The sequence below is a fragment of the Papaver somniferum genome, chromosome 2, assembly GCF_003573695.1.
Source record: "Papaver somniferum cultivar HN1 chromosome 2, ASM357369v1, whole genome shotgun sequence".
NCBI lineage: Eukaryota > Viridiplantae > Streptophyta > Magnoliopsida > Ranunculales > Papaveraceae > Papaver > Papaver somniferum.
Genome location: NC_039359.1, coordinates 9,547,217 through 9,567,957, shown reverse-complemented (window position 1 = coordinate 9,567,957; position 20,741 = coordinate 9,547,217). Strand labels below are relative to the sequence as shown.

At 35.4% G+C, this 20,741-nt stretch overlaps 1 protein-coding gene across 1 annotated transcript; it reads left to right on the top strand.

The window, feature by feature from the left end:
• Positions 1-15,454: 15,454 nt before the first annotated feature.
• On the top strand, positions 15,455-19,706 carry LOC113346860 (calmodulin-binding protein 60 B-like). The gene is made up of 8 exons (XM_026590397.1): positions 15,455-15,958; positions 16,227-16,293; positions 17,027-17,079; positions 17,234-17,721; positions 17,889-18,049; positions 18,163-18,366; positions 18,478-18,646; positions 18,903-19,706. The coding sequence occupies exons 1-8, from the start codon at positions 15,879-15,881 to the stop codon at positions 19,322-19,324; spliced, it is 1,644 nt and encodes a 547-aa protein (XP_026446182.1). The 5' UTR covers positions 15,455-15,878; the 3' UTR covers positions 19,325-19,706.
• The last annotated feature ends 1,035 nt before the right edge of the window (positions 19,707-20,741 follow it).

The window sequence follows — 20,741 nt, the reverse complement described above, 5'->3', positions numbered from 1 at the left end:
TGAAAAAGCGGGGATCTTTCCTCAAGCTAATAACAATCATCGATTCTTTATCAAATACAAGGAATAACTTGGATGGTACCAATGACCAATATCCAAGGATCAATCAATGACAATCAACAACGAAAGGTTGGCTTACTCTAATTGATGATCTAACGCACAACCTGTATTATTTCAATTATAAAGATAAAACAATATAATGCGGAAATTGAAATAACACAGACACCAGAAATTTTGTTAACGAGAAAACCGCAAATGCAGAAAAACCCCGGGACCTAGTCCAGATTGAACATACACTGTATTAAGCCGCTACAGACACTAGCCTACTCCAAGCTAACTTTGAACTGGACTGAATTGAACCCCAATCAGTCTCCCACTGATCCAAGGTACAGTTGTACTCCCTACGCCTCTGATCCCAGCAGGATATTGCGCACTTGATTCCCTTAGCTGATCTCACCCACAACTAAGAGTTGCTACGACCCAAAATCACAGGCTTTGACAATGAACAAATTTGTCACACACAGACAAGTCTATCAAAGGATCCATTTGTCTCCCACAGATAAACCCTAAAGGTTTTGTTCCATATTTTGATAATAATCAAGGTGAACAGGAAACAATTGATAATCCGGTCTTATATTTCCGAAGAACAACCTAGAGTTATCAATCACCTCACAACAATCTTAATCGTATGGTAGCGAAACAAGATGTTGCGGAATCACAAACAATGAGACGAAGATGTTTGTGATTACTTTTTATATATTGCTTATCGGAGATATCAATCTCAAGCCAATCAATCTGATTGTACCCGTACGATAGAAGATGCAAGATCAGATCACACAACTACGATAAAAGTAGTATCGGTCTGGCTTCACAATCCCAATGAAGTCTTTAAGTCGTTAACATAGTTTTAGAAGAAGAAAACCAAAGGTTAAAGGAGAATCGACTCTAGCACGCAAACTAGTATCACACGTAAGGTGTGGGGATTAGTTTTGCACAATACTAGATGTCTCCTTTATATAGTCTTTCAAATCAGGGTTTGCAATCAATGTTAGCTTAGTAAAAAAGCATTCAATATTCGCCGTTAGATGAAAACCTGATTTAGGTTCAAGCTAATATTTCTCAACCGTTAGATCGAAAACTTAGCTTGTTACACACACTTGACAATGCACGCTTCTGGGTTTGTTAACCGTACCCAAACATATGCACTTTTTGGTTCAACAATAGTTAACCAAAAGGTTATCCATATGAGCATTTCATATCAACCATGTTCTTCTTCACCATAACTAGTTCAAATGACTTCAAATGAACTAGTTAGAGAATTGTTCAATTGCAAGGAAATCTTATGTACTACACAAGACACAATTGAAGCAAAGATGATTTGATGCACTTGAATCGGTTCATGAACTTTTATAGCCATGGTTAAGTTTAAGTTCATAAATCATCTTCAGATATATAACCTTCTTAAGTTCGCAGACTAGGTTCGCGGACTTAAGTTACCGGGCAGAGTTTACAAACTCTAGCAGAAATTCTCGGGTATGAGAACTTCGCTGGTTCGCGAACTGGGTTCGCTGAGTTCGCGGACTTAGCTTCATGCAAGTAGTTTGCCAACTCCAGCAGAAATTCTCGCGGACTTAGCTCACGCCATTCTTCCGGTTCTCTTGATCAACAAAGTTCGCAAACTTTGGTTCAAGGAATAGGACTTATACATAAATGTGTTTCCACAACAATGCTTATGTCCACCATTGGTTATGTAATCTAAACTCTCATTTCAATCATTGAAACATTCTTAGAGGACGTTATGTAGTTGTTACACCATTTTTCGTCAAAGCAATTTTCAAGATGATTGAAACATATCATGACTTTCATCACATGGTAAATATAAACTTGACCGAAGCGAAAAGCTTAGCAACACATATGTCGAGATATAGATAGGCGAGGTATACTCGGCTCGAAATACCAAATGTGTATAATCCAAGTCTATATATATAGCATACGAATTCTTGTCTCAAAGAGTAGGAGATAGAGTAGATAGACTTTTGAGTGGTAGATAAGTTCAAGTATTCACATACCTTTTTGTCGAGAAGTTCCACCGGTTCCTTGAGTAGTTCTTCTACTTGTATGATGAATCGCCATGAAGTCCTTGAGCTCGACTACACTTTATATCCTAGTCCGAGACTTAGCTATAATAGACTAGAAATCAAGACTTATAGTTTTGATCACTAACATTGACAAACATGCTTGAGATAGGAACGCATGCCATTTCGACCGAGCAATGCTCTAACAATCCCCCCCTTTGTCAATTTTAGTGACAAAATTATCAATACACATGGAATACAAAAAAGATAAAGAAACTTTAGTAGCTCTTATTTCACATGTCTAATCTTCAACATTCCTCGAAATCTTCGTCACTTCCAAGTACTCCAATGATCCCAAAGGTTGTAAGTTTAGCATCATCGTTGTTGAAGATCCGTAGCTATAACAATGACAAAACATAGTTCTCGATCATTGTTATACAATGTCATAGTATTATTACACAGCGTCAAAGTTCAATTGTATCACAACTTCAACAATAATAATATGGTGATATGTATCACTCTCCCTTAGTCAATACTCCATCTCACATGGAAACCACTCCCCCTTACGTAATGATCCGAAAACCATATGTATTTGTAGTATGAACTACATATTAATTCTCCCCCTTTTTTTCAATAAAATTCGCAAAGGTATAAGAACGAGATCATAATGAAATTTCCGAGAGACATTTCATGACAAAAGAAAAAAAAAATACATGCCAACTAATTTAGATGCAATCATAAAGCCGAAGCTAAATGCATTCATCAAGGAGTTTAAAGATACAAGATAACCCCTCTAAAATTCCAAAGCCGCACACCCTTCAAGATATGACCATTAAGCACAAGTTCAAAAGAAATCTCCCCCATTTGATGTCATTCCCGAAGGAACAACAAGAGCGACCTTAATTTCGAAAGAAAAAAAGGATTTTTATTGGACACAAAAAACCATGAGAATGATTTCTTATATCCAAAAACTCAATCAAATTAATCACAAGTAAACCCATGATTAATTTAATCGGAATACGCAATAAAATTAAACACAAAAAGTGATCAATTCAATTGATTATGCTCAACTTAAGAGAACTTATGGAGACACGAAAATACTCAACTAGATTAATTATAAGAGAACCCATAATTAATCTAATTGAAACACACAACCAAACTAATCAAAAAAGTAATCAATTTAATTGTCATTTGTTTTCCTCGACATAAGAAAACTTACGGAGAAATAACTAAATAACCAAACAAGATGATTAATTTAGTTCAATATGCTCGACATAATATATCTCATGGAACAACAACTAAGCTAAAAAATAAACTTGGTTGTATAGTGCTCAACATAAGATACATTACGGAGCCTCATAGTAATACATAAAATATGGATCAGGGATGATCAATACTGCGGAATACACAAGGATTCATTCTATTTTCAATCACTATTTTCATAACGACAATTAATAGACATAATCCTTGAAAAAAAATATTTTAACCTATCTTCCATCAAATGTTTGACAATATAGGCTTAACTTTTGTATTTTTCAAAAGTCCATTCATTCTTTTACCAGTACGTGAATACCGATCACGAACGACTTTACTTTTTGACAAAGTATGGGACAAACATAGTTCACGGACGTAAACACCAATATCCCATAAAAAATTGCAATATATAAAATCATAAAGATTAATACTGCAAAAACATCATCCTCCAAATATTTTTAGAATTTAAACCAATAAACCTAAAAAAAACAAGAAGATGAAACATAATAGCTATATGTAGTCACAATCATTGCTATTAAAAGCACTAGTTATTCTTCCAACTAAATCAAAAAGAAGACATACTAGGCAACAATGTCTTTGAGAAATTCCTTATCATTCCCGAACTCCTTGTCGTCAAAAACCATTGGAATATAAGGTTCATGGAGGAAGGAGTCAATACCAACGAACCGTCTTGGCTGATGATGTCGAACCAAGGCCTTATGAATTTCCAAAGATCTTAAAACGCAATCCTTTATTTCACTAATCTCCTTTCTTACTTCCTTCAACTCATCAAGAACATTTGAAAACTTCTGAGAGTTAAAAGGGATAGCCCTTGGCTTTCTTGTATTCCTCCTCTTTCTTTTCAAGGAAGAAGTTACTGGAGATTTCTCTTTTTCCTTGATTGATGGATTAACAATCATATTGATATCTTTTCCATCCAAAGACATGATGCTTAGAGAACAATTACAAACAACTGGTTTTTGTGAGTGGAATTCACAATCTCATTAAGCAGTCTTAAGATATAAAGGATATCAGAGAGGAAAAAGGAATGTAGGGTTCGCAACCTTTAAACAGGTTCGTGGACGCCCAACTCTAAACCCGATAAAGAGTAGAATTGTCGATAAAAACCCTTTACTTTATTTGATAGACAGGAAAAACAAACCTAAAAAAAAAAACTTTCCCTAAAGCATGAGTGGTACACAATCTTATCTCTTTTGATCAGGCACATGAGACAAGATTTACTAAAAAACACAATCAATTTGTGTTGTGGTGAACAACAATTTGTCCACCATTTTCCTCTAGAGAAGAATCCTCAGACTTCTGTCTATCAAATATATTTGACCATACCTTCTTCTCTAATGGTCTTATTTTGTCTTTGGAAACCAACTTCTTAGACGAAGATAAAATCCTACATACCTCAGCAATCTTCTGAGCAAGTTTAAGCTTCCTTGCCAATAGATTTGCTCTTCGTTGAAGTTTGTTGGCGTGCCTCACTTGATGTTTGAACTTGTAACATCTTGATAGTTCATGACCCTACTGAGAAAAAAACGAGCATGTCAAACTTGGATAGTATTCAGGCATCTGTGGTGTAAACGCAGCTAGACATATAGTAGATCCTGACATAATACAACCAGAGTTTCCAGAGGATGGGTCAATTGATTCTTCCAGCTTGATTGGATTCTCCTCTTCACCGAAACCATCAAGGTTGATATATGTATTGCTACAATTATCAAAATCAATGTTTTCACATAGAAGACCGACACTTGATTTCCTGTCTTCATTAGAATCATAGATCTCAGACATCTCATCAAGCGTTACAGCAAGACCTTTGTTCCCAGTGTATTTTCTACGATTTGGGCACTCGTTTGCAAAATGACCAAAGCCTTTACACTTAAAGCACTATGGCATATCCTCGTCAGCATCCCTGTTTTTAGGAAGAACGCGATTGTGAGGTTTATCTGATGACCTAGGTTTGTCTCTTGAAAACCGTTTACTTCTCTTAAATAGAAGATCCCTAAACTGTGTGATAAAGGAGACTGATTTGTCAAGATCTTCATCCGAAAAATCATCCTCAGACCGATCATCCTCAGAGACATAAACACTTTTACCTTTATCAAGTAATTTAGTGTTCTTCTGTGCTTTAAAGGCAACATCCTTTCCGATTTTGGATGTTTGACCATGATCAAAGATCTTTAGCTTTCCAACCAATATATTTCTGGAAAGATTATCAAGGTTATTTCCCTCAACGATGGCATGCTTCTTAAACTCGTATCTAGATGGCAGAGATCTGAGAATATTCGTCACAATGTCCTTTTCAGGAATAGTCTTATCCAATGCAAAAGATGCATTAACGATTTCAGACACTCTGTGATTAAATTCATCAAATGTATCTTCATCTGCCATCGAAGGTTCTCCCAATCGGAATTAAGATTTTGAATTCTAGCTTCCTTTTCACTAGAGTTACCTTCAAATACGGTTTCTAAGATATCCCAATCATCTTTAGACCTAGTGCAATTTGACACATAGTGTTGAAGATTTGGGGTAATGGCATGTATGATTGCATTCAAACCGTCGGAATTTTTCTTTGCGTCAAGTATCTCGGCAGGACTGTATTCACCAATATTCTTGGGAACGTTTACATCTCCAACTGCCACAACGGGAGCGTCATAGCCATTAACAACAAATACCCATGATTGAAAATCACGTGCTTGAAGAAAAGCTCGCATAACAATTTTCCACCATAAATAATTAGAGTCATCGAAGACTGGTGGTACGTTAATAGAAATAGCACCTCTGTCCATAGAGTCAGATCGCTACAAACATAGACTTGTAAGGTCTTGAACGTGTTTGCCTGCTCTGATACCAATTGAAAAAGCGGGGGTTTAACAACACCACCCAATATTTCGCTTAGCAATCTGCATGAACTAACTCCAATATAATTTACTAGAGAATCAACTAGACAGTCAGACTCAAGTCTATCAAAGGATCAATCTGTCTCCCACAAATAAACCCTAAAGGTGTTGTTCCGTCTTTTGATAATAATCAAGGTGAACAGGAACCAATTGATAATCCGGATTTATATTCCCTAAGAACAGCATAGAGTTATCAATCACCTCACAACAATCTTAATCGTATGGTAGCTAAACAAGATGTTACATAATCACAAACAATGAGACGAAGATGTTTGTGAGTACTTTTTATATCTTGCCTATCAGAGATATCAATCTCAAGACACTCAATCTGATTGTACCGGTACGATAGAAGATGCAAGATCAGATCACACAACCACGATAAAAGTAGTATCGGCCTGGCTTCACAATTCCAATGAAGACTTTAAGTCGTTAACCTGGTTTTAGAAGAAAAAAATCAAAGGTTAAAGGAGAATCGAATCTAGCACGCAAACTAGTATCACAAGTAAGGTGTGGGGATTAGTTTTGCACAATACTAGATGTCTCCTTTCTATAGTCTTTCAAATCAGGGTTTGCAATCAATGTTAGCTTAGTAAAAAAGCATTCAATATTCATCGTTAGATGAAAACCTGATTTAGATTCAAGCTAATATTTCTCAACCGTTAGATCGAAAACTTATCTTGTTACACACACTTGACAATGCACGCTTCTAGGTTTGTTAACCGTACCCAAATGTATGCACTTGTTGGTTCAACAATAGTTAACCAAAAGGTTATCCATATGAGCATTTCATATCAACCATGTTCTTCTTCACCATAACTAGTTCAAATGACTTCAAATGAACTAGTTAGAGAGTTGTTCAATTGCAAGGAAATCTTATGTACTACACAAGATACAATTGAAGCAAAGATGATTTGATTCACTTGAATCAGTTCATGAACTTTTATAGCCACGGTTTGCAAACTGCATTCCTTAGTCTTTTTAAGTTTAAGTTCAGAAATCATCTTCAAATATATAACCTTCTTAAGTTCGCAGACTAGGTTCGTGGACTTAAGTGACCGGGCAGAGTTTACAAAATCCAGCAGAAATTCTCGGGTATGAGAACTTCGCCGGTTCGCGGACTTAGCTTCACGCAAGTAGTTTGTCAACTCCAACAAAAATTCTCGGGTTTGAGAACTTCGGCAGTTCGCGGACTTTGCTCACGCCATTCTTCCGGTTCTCTTGATCAACAAAGTTCGCAAACTTTGGTTCAAGAAATAAGACTTATACATAAATGTGTTTCCACAACAATGCTTATGTCCACTATTGGTTATGTAATCTAAACTCTCATTTCAATCATTGAAACATTCTTAGAGGACGTTATGTAGTTGTTACACTATTTTTCGTCAAAGCAATTTTCAAGATGATTGAAACATATCATGACTTTCGTCACATGGTAAAGATAAACTTGATTGAAGTGAAAATATTACCAACACATATTTCGAGATATAGATAGGCGAGGTATACTCGACTCGAAATACCAAATGTGTATAATCCAAGTCTATATATATAGCATACGACTTCTTGTCTCAAAGAGTAGGAGATATAGTACATAGACTTTTGAGTGATAGATAAGTTCAAGTCTTCACATACCTTTTTGTCGAGAAGTTCCACCGGTTCCTTGAGTAGTTCTTCTACTTGTATGATGAATCGCCATGAAGTCCTTGAGATCAACTACACTTTCTATCCTAGTCTGAGACTTAGCTATAATAGACTAGAAATCAAAACTTATAGTTTTGATCACTAACATTGACAAACATGTTTGAGATAGCAACGCATGCGATTTCGACCTAGCAATGCTCTAACAACATATACTCATGATCGGTCACACCAATTATTAGGATCTGTCATATCATCACATGGTGATTACTTAGGATCGGTTACACCAATTAACAAGAACCAGTCATACCAAATCATAAGTCAGGCATTGTGATTAGTTATACCAAGATAAATAACCTAAGTTAAGATAAGTTCTACCATCTCACACATATTGTTCATCCAAAGATTTGCAATGAATAGCCGGACCAATAAGCCTAATGATTTCCCTTTCTATTCACGAAACAAGTTCATGAATTTCATTAAACAAATGTAAAATGTTATTTCCTAGGATGAAATCTTCGTCATAACCCATTCACATAATCATAACAATATATACAAGATTATGTTGATGTCATATCTTCGAAGTTCAAAAGATAAGCGTTATACTTCGTAGGTTAATTCCCTAATACTATGATCATAAAAATATGACCATATCACATCACAAGAGTATTATATAATATGTACAGTATATACAGCTTCATAATTATGTTTTCAATATAACATGACTTGAAAGATACGTTAGGAATGAAACAGTTCAAGTCAATATTACTAACCTCAAGTGGAAGGATGATGTCATCGTTGTAGTTTGTTACTTCTTCACATTCTTCAGGTCTTCGGAGTAATACTTGTATGTCTCAACATTCCTATAATTTCTAGTCTAACCTAAACGAAGTTGACTCTAGTATTTAATCAAACGAATCTAGATGAGTTTTGATACTAAAATATGACAACCAAACTTGACATACCGATGCTTGGTGAGTTCAACCGAGCTATGCTCTAGCAACTTCAAATGTAGACGTTTTGATCACTTTGCTAACGAATGTCCAAACCGCAGGAAATACACTGGTAACAAGGGTCTTGCGGCAACTCTTGATGAAACGTATGGTCATTATGTTTCAGAAGATGAAGATATTTCAAGCATAACACATTTAGTATAAGTGGTTAATTTCGATGAATGTGGCAATACTCATATCAATCTTGATAATCTTGTTTAAGATCCTTCATCAAATTCGCTTGAAAACATTATGAATTTTTCGCTTACTAAAAAAAATTGTTACTAATATTTCAGGATCATCTCAAGTTTGCCTATCTGCAGAAACATGAGATGTCGTCTTCAGCTGAACATGCCCTTATTTTACTAACGAAGGTGACAGACTCCAACAGTGCTTTAAGTACAAACTAAAAGTGAGGTATGTCAACAAACTACAATGTATGGCTAGTCGCTTGAAAAATGTGCTTCAACTCTTTCAAAAGTCAAACCCTTCCAAGGTATGTAAGGTTGTTTCATTTTCTTCTCCTAAAAGTTTGGATGATTCTAAGGGAAAGGAAAAAATAGATATAAATCTAAAGGAAAAAACAGATATAGATATAAATGATCAGTGAACATGGATGTTGACAAACCCGTGCAAGATTCTAGTGGTGAGCTTACTAATGCTCACCTTAACACAACTTGATTGTGTTGAAAAAGTGCATTATTATCTCGTGTGCCCTGCAAAAACAGACAAGAACTGTGCACAATAAGGGCTTTGGGTCAAACTTTAATTAGGTTGTGTCTTGAATATTATTACTTGAATTTGTATTCTTTTCGATGTCCTGATTTATAGAGTGGGGAATTTAGTTTTGAGATTCTTTGACAATTATAACCATTTACAAACAGAGAATAACGATAGTTTATGTTGAGCCTTGCTCCATTGAATCTAGTCCAGTATAAGATATTGCATCCAAATCTGGTTTTTGACTCAGTTACGTGGCAGAAATGTCAATAAGTCCATGATTTGATACTACCACATCACAACAAAAGTCCATAACTAAATTACTTAATGTAGATATCAATTAATCTAATGTTGTCAATACATAATTCTCCCCGCCTATACCACTCTTAAGCAAGAGACGAAAACATGATTTATGTGAGTTCTTACTTGACAAGCTAAGATTTTGTATATACGTTTAGATAATTTAATCATACAAATTGATATGTTAAAACTATGGCAAAAAATTTCAAAGGTTTCATTTTCTCGAGACATACACTTTTCTCAGTCAACATATATTCCTTTCTCGTTATTTTTCAAGTAATGGTATTGAAAATACTTGACTTGTCTCGTGTAAAAACTTTAAGGTAGGATAAATTCACCCTTCTAGTTTGATTGTTCTAGTTCGTGAAAGAAATTCTTACTCCTAGGAATTCTATTGGTTCCGAAACTCCATAGTTTGCCAATTTTTCCTTTTCAAGTTTCTCACTATTTTTGGAACTCTTCCAAAAAGGGATTGCTTGAAAAAGATCCATATATATTTGTGGTCTTAACCACAAACTCATATTTGCAATAATTATGGAGCATTCAAGCAAATATTTTCTAGTGTGACATGTATTCCTATGGCTGTTGATAATCTCACAACTAAGGAAGAAGAGAAATCCTACCATAAGGGAAAATATTCGCTTTTGAAAAGGAAAAGAAAGAACAAGAAGAAGCCTCGAGCAAATTCCTCCAACCAACAAAGGTTCATAATTGTTCTTGAAAAACTTAAGAAAACTAAGATGGAAGTGCAGGCACTTAAGGACATTCTACAGAAATCTCGAGATTCAAGAAGAACTTGTCAAACAACAACCAAATAGGTTTGAAGGAGTTACCATGCTTATTCATAAACCCTATGTTCTGATGCCAGTTGTTGATAACGAGTTCGGGAATGATGAAGAATTCTTCAAAGGTATTCTTACTAATTAACTCCTTGTAGGAATTTTTGTTCTTATTGTTTAAGGAGGAACAATAGCTTTTGGAGTTTTTTTTATAGGATTGCTTTAGCTATTCCAAATACTATCATCTTGCATGTTTAAATTTTATTTAATAAAAATGTATTTTGGAAGAAGACTCGCAATACCTAGTATATATTGATTATATATATTGCTTATTTTGTCAGATTTGTTCTTTGTTATCATATATCCGGTGATTAGAATAGCTTGTTCTCATAGGTTAAGCTCTTAACTCTTTGTGTTAGTCAGTGGCTAAAGAGGAGTAAACTATTTTGATAATTGCAGTTTTGATCTCTCCACGATTACACTTTGTCAATATACTGCTCAGGACTCCGCAAGATGTTATCTAGGAATCGACTTTCCTCGTTAATTGCGTATCTGCCATGGAATAAGTTTGTGAAATTTAATCTCTATATGCAGACATGGCTAGGGAAGATATAAATTTATGTGGAGTCATATCACATAAATTTTCCTATTTGTTCATAACTGGCTTAGAGAATAGTTTTTATCGCTGATTATTTTTCTCACGAAAATCTTGTATTTTAGTGCCTCTAACATTAACATTGTTATTTTAACTTCTTTGTTTGTAACTGGAGAGAAAAGAGAAAAGTAATTGGATACAAATCTACATTTCTCGTAACTAGCAAATAAATTCGTTAATTTCCAAGAAAATTCTTGTCTTGTGATTAGAGTGAGGTCTCCCATGTTGTTCTTTCGGGAGTGACTTCAAATGGGGGAGAAATCTTTTTGAGCTTGTGCTTAGTTGTCATATGTTAGTAGGGAGTGCAACTGTGGCATTGTAGGATATGCTTGTACCTATACACCTCCTTGATGAAAACAACGTGTTTGCTTGCTGAAATCGGCTAAATAAAAGCTGGTATGTGTTCTCTAGTCTTGATACTCTTTTGTTTAATTCATTATGATCCTTATTTTTCGTGTTTTCCAATTTTGTTAACAAAAAAGGGGGGGGGGTCATTAAGTAGCATCGTACAACATACATATGGCTTTTCAGAGCATTATATAAGGGGAGTGAGTTATAATCTATAGGTTTTTACCTATTTTGCAAAAGATATAAGTATTTAATAAGGGGGAGAACATATCACCATAGTGTTGCTTCAAAATTCAATACTATGTTTCTATATAACAACTATTGAGTTGAGTGATTTATCATTCTAGAATACTCGATTAGAGCTACTCAGGAATACTCCTTTGGAGCCACTCTTGAGTATTATCATAAATTGTTATCGCCAAGGACCTTCAACAATAAAGGTGCTGAACGAACACATGCAGAACCATAGAAGAACTTGAAGTACGGAGAATTCAAAATGATGTTGAAGAACCAAGGAAATCAAGCATGATGGATTTTGAGCTGAAAGATCAATTTATTTTGAATCCATATGTATTAACAGTTTTGTCACTAAAATTGACAAAGAGGAAGATTGTTAGAGCACTGCTCGGTCGAACTCGCAAGTTTTGCTATCTCAAGCTTGTTGTCAAGTTGAACAAAACTATATCTTAATTTTCAGTATACTAAAGTCAAGTCTCGGACTAGGTATAAAAGTTGGTAGTTGAGTATCAGACATCACTGAATAACCCTTGAAGACTGATGATCGACGAAGACATTTAAAGAACTTCATCAACACAAGAGGCATGTGAAGACTGAACCATTCTATTTACTCACATGCATTACCATGCTATCTTTATGCGACGATGTCGTATGACTTTTAGTAGATTTGATATTACAAATAAGAAATTTTGAGTCAAGCTTGTCTTGTTAAATATCTCGAAATATAATCTAAGCAATGGATGTTTATTGGTCCTTAGAAATCTTAGTTCGAAACAATTTGTGGTTCAAGAACTATTTTTGTGTTATATGGATCATTTGAAAATTACCCAAACAACGGTATCTTATATGTATAGAAAATGAGAATGTTTCAATAGAAAGAAAAGTGTATTAGAACTACTGAATTCTAGACTCAGGAAAGATTGGCGAACCATATGGTTAACCATAAATATCCGAAAAAAGGAGTATTTCACCATCATCATGAATTGTCATTATTTCTCATTATTTCACCATCACCCTGAATCCTCCTCGACTCTCGACCATTATACTTACCATTATACTTACCAACCCGTTTGATATGGTTCTTCAACTTACTAAAGTTTGTGCTGCAGTTAGTTTACAAGTTACATCAAAAAGCAGAAGATCTTCAAGGAGATAGAGCGAAAGTGATTGATTGTGCGTATAGATATCCAAGCTTTATTCTTTCGCTTTCAAAATCAACAACGAAATAAACCCTGCCGATTCAAAATGACCATGAATGACATGTCACATGGGGGAGTAGGTCAGCCAGAGTTCGTAGAAACAACGCAATTGTGGAAAAAAATTTTGGAGTTCATCCTCTTACGAGGAAGGTGATGAATGAAAAACCCACCGAAAAAAGCATATCCTCTCGCTTTCAAGTTTTACATTTTTCACTTTCCAAATGCAGCAGCTGCAAGCGTTAAAAGAACAAGTGTGAACGACACGTGGACCAGATACAGCTTCTCTAAACGACACATTGGAGCATAGTTTTCCTCATCCTCTTGCGCGGAAGGTGATTGAATGTTAAAAAGAAAAGCGAAAGTGAAAGTAAAAGGGAAACATTGAGAAAGAAAGTGGGGTAGCTGAAATAGGACTATACGAGCAAGGAGTGACGCGGCTGCAATTTTCACATTCCTGCCAATGGCTTTGCATAATGAGTTATTTTGGCAAGTACTAATTAGCGCTTTCTAATTACATTAACTACTTAGAATCAAAATTTAGCAGTGACTGTACCGGTGACCAGTGAGTCAATGACTAGACTCCACCTGTTACGAGTTAAATGTGGGTCTACGAAATAAAATCGCAGTCAATCACCAACCCAGCTTACCAAGTGGACGAATAGACACGAAGGAGATCACGCGTGTCGTAAAATTAGGTGGGTCTTACTTGTCTCGACAAGAATAGTCCACAACTCTGTTTAGCGAACTGACTAAATCTTAAAAATTACTAGTTTGCTTTGTCGTCTAAGTATAGCAATTGACTTGGATAAGTAAATGCTTAAACCCAAACTGATTAGCCCAAGTGTCGACACAATCTTGGCTAATACAAACACTTTGTAGTTAGTTTAGTGACTTGCTGCCTGGGTAACATTCTCGGAAACAACCGTCGATATTGAACCAATTATTCTTAAATTCTGCTGATTATCAGAATTTATGGTTAACCATTAATTAAACTTGTTTTTTCTAACTTGTCTAAATTAATAAAGTTGAAAAAGTGCTTATCACAAGAAGAAGTTAGAAGTTGAGAAAGGTAATGCTTGTGCATCTTGTCTAATCTAATTTCTATCAAAACAACTAAATTCAAATTTAGAGAGAAAGGAACATCATCGAATAATTCCAACGACAGAAATGTAGCTGCTATGATGCAGTTGAAGTAAGAAAATCTAATTACGGTGGGTTTGTTTGGAGAATCCACCGTTTCCAGGAATTTATAATTCTATGGGATTATAAATTTTGGGATTTATGTAAATTTTTTGTGTGTTTGGTAACTCAAAAAAATTCTTAGTATTTATAGAGTTTTTTTGTGTTAATGTCTTCACAAAATTGGTTAAAAAGACCACAATCAACAATTTCTGGGTGAAAAAGACAAGTAGAATTTGATACTGTTTAAATTGACGAGAATGTAAAAATAGCCAGGATGTAAACAATTTCATCCTACCCATTTTCAAATACTTTTTCTTATTTTTAATTTACATCAGGATGCATTTAGTTTCATCCTCGCTCTTTTTTAAGTTTAAGCCAGGATGAATCCAGTTTCATTCTTGCTATTTTTTTGGTGTCCATTTCACCCATATTAATTTTTACTCGTCCATTAGAACTATGTTTTAAAAATATTTGGACAAATGACCCATTTTCCGTAATGTCTTTGTATCGTTTGGCATTACCCTCAAATCTTAAAATTGCATATATATGGGATTTAGAGTTAAGAAAAGTGGGTTCATAAATCCCTTGATAAGTTTCCCAACAAATTTTAGAGGGAAGTATCAGACTTCATATGGAGGATTTGCTGGAAAACCGAATCCCGTAGAAAACGTGATTCCAAAGATTCGGACAACCAAACATACAGAGAAAAATCTAATTCTACCAAATCCTCTGAACCCACAAATTCCCAAACCGACCGTTAACTTATAACGCGTTTCCTGAAAAACCAAATCAAGTTACGAGTACAAAAAAAAGTCAAATTTGTCCTTTTTTTATGTTTCCTGCGATGAACACATTGTCTGAAAAATTGACTGAATAAGTAGCACTTTCGGAATAAGTAAGTTTCTAATTACTGACACAAGTAGCGACTCCAGTGACTAGTGAGTGAACAATTTATGGCATTATTACGTGCCATAACTTTTAATTTTTACTTGTAATTAAAAAACCAAAGAAATAGCGGGAAAAATCTTAGCATAATTCTTAAGGCTAAGATGTAGACCGTACATTCCCTAGTGGAAGAGAGAATCTAGAGTAGACTGACTTCTTCTTCTTCAGAGTCGTTAGGGTTTTGGATTTTATCAGATTTTGGGCTTATTTTTTGGGGGTGAATTTTGTCAAGATTCAACGATTTCTAATTATAAATTGAAATCAAATTTTGGGCTTATACGTCATATTCAATTCGTCACTCGACGAATTGCAAACGCGTTCCCTTGTTCTTCGCAGCTTCCTGACTGACTCTCAAGAAGAACGCGTAATTTTTTTCCACAATTCTACTGTTCATCCATCTCTATATAATCCAAATCAAATCAAACAGGAAAAGCTAAAAGTGGGTTTTTTAAAAAAAAAAGCGTCTCTGTTACGATTCCTGAAATTTCCTTGAATTTGCTGCGATACAGTTAACCCTATTTCAGTTGCTGTTATTATTGTTGTTGTTGTGTTGTTCATAATTGGAAAAACAGTTTTCTTTTTAGCAGTTTTCTTTTTGATTTTAGATATCATAACTAGTTATAGGAAGGAATTCTTGATTTGGTTTTGATGGTAACAAAAAGGCATTATGATGAAGAATCAGATGATGATGCCCATGAATCAAAGCGACCACACAACTCTCTTCAATCGTAAGTTGAATGTTTACACAACTTAACATTAATTTGATGATATTTTTTTTTCATTTTGTTGTTCTTAGATGTTTTGTCTACTCTTCTGAAGTGGGTCTGTGTAGTTAAAAGCTTGGTACCGGAAGTTTGTTGTAGTTCATGTGTTTTGAGACTTTTTCATTATGTGGGTTTTGGTAGATAAAGAGTTTAATACTTGAAATTTGTTGGTTTCTGTTGCGATTTGTATGTTTTGGTGTTTTTCTGAATGTGGGTTTCTCTTGTTTGGTAGGGCTTTGAGAGGAGAACTGGTTGTCGAGGAGTTTGTGGGAGCGCTGGTAAATTGTTTTCGGAAAGTGGTAAGATATGATTATAGCTTCTTTTATTTTCAATGCTTAATTAGTTGAGTTTGAGTTACTTTTATGCTTTTGCTATATGTTCGTAATTTTGTAGAGCTAGAGTCATTTTCTTATGTTGAAAGAATTTATGCATCATAAATGGTACAGTATGTTGTAGTATCTTTTTTGAGCATATAAAGATGAGTATGTTATGGAATCTGATCACTGCAATAGTTTGTCATCGGGTTATTTTTTGTTTTATCTAGAACTTAAATTGTGGAACGTGTTACGTCCTGCTGAAATTGAGGTCTGTTGGTTCTGGATTTCGTCGATTCTTATCGATTGCTACTATGTTTATGGAGTTTTACACTTTGACTTGCTTTCCAGATGCTTATAATTCTCTTTGTATGGGTATAGAAGCTTATATTCTTTCTTTCACACCTTGATCCGTGCTACTCCTATTTTAGCGAGGTTCATGTTTTGTTGATTATGTGTGTCTTCTGAAATTATTGCACACCCTTAACATTTACATACAAATATAACCTCAGTTATTAGTTTTCCCTTGTGCCTTCAATGGATATCCAAGTACAACACAGGTTTTGTTATTAGTGTTTGTAAATCAAGAATTTAAATCCAAGGGTTCTTAAGTGTACATAAGAGTGCATGGTTTAAAGACATCACCAAACTTTGCCTGAAGACCTTGATTAGCCTTAAGTGTGTGTTTTAATCCTTGTACATTTTCGCATTTTTCTAGTTGCAAGAGGAGCTGGATTGTCGGCTACCGCTATGTTCACTATCATCTCAAAGGTCAGTTTGATATCATCTATTTATGAGGCGCATGTATAAGATTGTTTAATTACAAAGATCTTCATTGCATGCACAACATATGATCTGCTTGTTCTTGAATTTGGTATTTTCAATCTCTTGACCTCAGTCTGTTTTCATATGAACCTTGTTGTAGACCTTCTGTTAATCAAATTCAAGCTTCGCGACCAAGAGGCTTTCAGCTGCAGTTTGTGAATAACTTACCCAAGTTGCACTTCACGGGAGCTAGAGTTTTAGCAGATGGAAGCGTACCACTCCAGGTGGTTATTCTCGATGGTGATCTAAATGTAGTCAGAACTGGGCCTCTGTCCTCTCTCAAGATCGAGGTTTTTGCACTTGATGGTGACTTCGGTACAGACGAACAAGAAGATTGGTCAGAAAAGCAATTTGACGAATCTATCAAACGAGCAAGAGAGGGCAAAAGGCCCTTGGTTATAGGAGAAGTGTGTGTCAACCTAGTCAACGGGAGCGGCCTTCTCTCCGACATCACTGTAACTGACAACTCCAGCTGGGTAAGGAGTGGGAAATTCAAGCTGGGGGCTCGAGTGGTCCAACCCTGCAATACTGAAAGGATTAGAGAAGCAAGAACTGGATCATTTGTAGTACGGGATCACCGGGGACAAGGCAAGTTCATTTCTTTTGCAACTAAGGTTACATCATAAAATCTACACATACTGATTGAATTATGATGTAAATTTTATAAAAACATTGTCAACTCAAATTAAAGTTCTTTGGTTCTCTCTGAAACCCATGCCTGCTGTTCTGAGGCTAAACATTATGTTGTTATTCAGGTTACCAGAAACACTTTCCTCCATGGCCATGTGACGAGGTTTGGCGATTGAAGAAGATAAGGAAAGATGGTGTTTTTCATCAACGCCTGGCTGACATGGGAATACTAACTGTCGAAAACTTCTTGAGGCTATTTTTTACTGATTCTTCTGCCCTTCTCAAGGTACTCCTTTTATGTCCATGGCATGGGAACTCTCTCTTTTTTTCCTTTTTTTTTCCCCATCAATTTAATTGGTTAGATAGATAGTAATATCTTCTGTTCATTTTTATCTATAGGCATTTGACAATGGTACGGCAAGTAAGACATGGGAAGCCATCATCCGACATGCCAAAACTTGTCCTCCGGACAACAGGATTTTTGTGCATGCTGCTGGACAAGAGTGTCGCCTACTTTTCAATTCATTCTATGATCTTACTGGGGCATCATTTGATGGTGGCCTGAGTTATATACCTCTAGCTAATATCCCTCCATCTCAAATGGTGTGTATTTTCTCCAATAATCTGCTTAGTTTACCCTGTATTCTTTATCATTCCAAATCCTTATTCTATTCTCAAATGGTGTGTATTTTCTACAATTATTTGAATATGCAGAGCTTGGTTGAGGCTATGAAGCGGTATGCCTATGATCACCAGAATGAAATCATTGAAATTGATTGGATGCCTGCACATGTCCATCCAATCGCCCTACCAATTGAATCAGCTGCCAATCCGGAACCAGCCATGGATTTGTTGCTTCCAAACTTCCAAACTACTAATCAAGGTAAAATGCGTTACAGAACACCTCACTTACTCAATTGACCACCAGATTTACGGACCAATTTTAAAATACTACATATGGTGCAGACATCATAGTTGATTTCCCCATCAGATGATTGTTTCCTGAAAATGTCCCAGTTCGTCTGTATCCAATCTATCTGACATGTTCAACCTTAGAGCTAAACAGATTAAGTTACAGAGTTCACCAATGCATTCTCTGATTCTGATATTCCGTTTGTATATGTTATAATCTCTTGCAGTTCAACCTGGAACTCGTCTAGGTTTGGCCTATGAAGATCACTGTCAGCACAAAGATGTTACTATTGCAGCACCAGCTCATCACCAAACTACAGCGTGTGTTACAATCCACAGCAACAATTTCATGACAGGTGAATCATCAGGTCATGCAGTCACAAATGAGCATTTTGGAGGAGATTTCAACTTGTCTCATGTTCAAACACCAATGTGTTTTCCAAATACGTGGGATCATGGGATGGACATAGGATATGATTATCTCTCGTATATGCCTGACGCGACCCTCAACATAAATAGGAATTCCAGCAGGATAGGATGGTTCAAGATAAAAGCTTTTGTTAGGTTCCTTTGTCAGAAAAAAAACAAGTCACTGTACGCGCCATCACTGCGCTGCAGCTCGTCTGCTGCAAGAATATTGAACCATTGAAGTTAGCGATTGCACTCAAACTTTAGAAAGGAGAATTCGGAGTTCCATCTAAATGTTTTGAAGTGATAACCTCCAGGTAGCTTTATCTAATTTCTTTCAATTCATTTGTTTCTGTGTGATTCTTTATCGGTTTTTTCGCATTCTATTGTGATATAGGTCTTTTTGTGACTAGGTGATTAAACTTAATCCCTCAAATTTAGGTAGTTTGAAGTTCCACCTAAATTTGTTCTAGTCATTTGTAATTTTTGTATTAAGTTGAAGCTGAATCTCAAGTTATATATGTATGTAGTCCATGTAAATATAGTTATCCTGTTGATAACTTCATGTTAAAAGACATCATTTATGTTTATAATATCCTTCTACTTCCATGGATGAGTTCTTACCACAGCGTATGAATACGATATTCTTTGCTTCACAAGCCTCAGCCTCGCGGGGTTGGTACAGTGGCTCCGTCATTGATTTGCTCAACTTAACACTGTTTTGAACCCCATTAACGCCATTTGGGAGTGCCCGAAAAGCAATCTGCTTATGTCAAGAAATAAAGGTCATCAAAAGAAATAGAAAAGTGGTATTATTCTTTGCTTCATCTTTTTCTAGTCTAGAATTGTTCTTTACTTGCTATTCCTCCTCTGTCTTTTCTCCCTTTATATCATTTTTTTTCTCTCTACTTTTTAGAAAAAAACATTGTCTTGTTGTCCTTTAGAACTTGCACTGATTTAGAAAATTTAGCATGCATTATATCACTAATCACTATTAGGATAGCGCTTAGGGCCACTTACTTTTTTTTTTTTTTTTCTTATCTAAGGTATCTTGATTCTTGAATAAGCATTGAACAATCTTTTTTTGGTTGTAAACTGAGTTTCAAAGAGAATTATGCGACCATTTGAAAAAGACCTCTCTTACAGGAAGAGGTATGTTAGTTACTAGCACAGATAGCCAGGTAAAAGCTAAAAGATCCTCGCACCATTGCTGACGAGTTTCGAACTCAAAAAAAAATTAGTGGGCAATCAACGTAACATGATTTGACTTTCTCATCCAATAATATTTTGACCTAGCAAAGATAGTGAGTTGAATGGTAAACAAATGGAAGAAGTATAAAAAAATTGGGACCGCAACAACGTGGTATGAGCATAATGTATTTGCATTACATCACAAGGCAGTATACAAAATCATATTGGAAGTTCAAAGAATCAAACTCCCCCAAACTTTTCCATGAAAATCCTCTTATGGTTTTGTCATCAAACTAACAATATATTTTTGGCTATTTGCTCCGTCCAATTAAGGCCACTATTACTTTATCACAACATATGTAAAAGAAGAAAACCATATGACATGTTATTTGTTTGTGATGTTTCATCTACATGTGGGACCCAACAAACCCAAACTTACTTTCTCCATGAATGAATTGATTACCTAA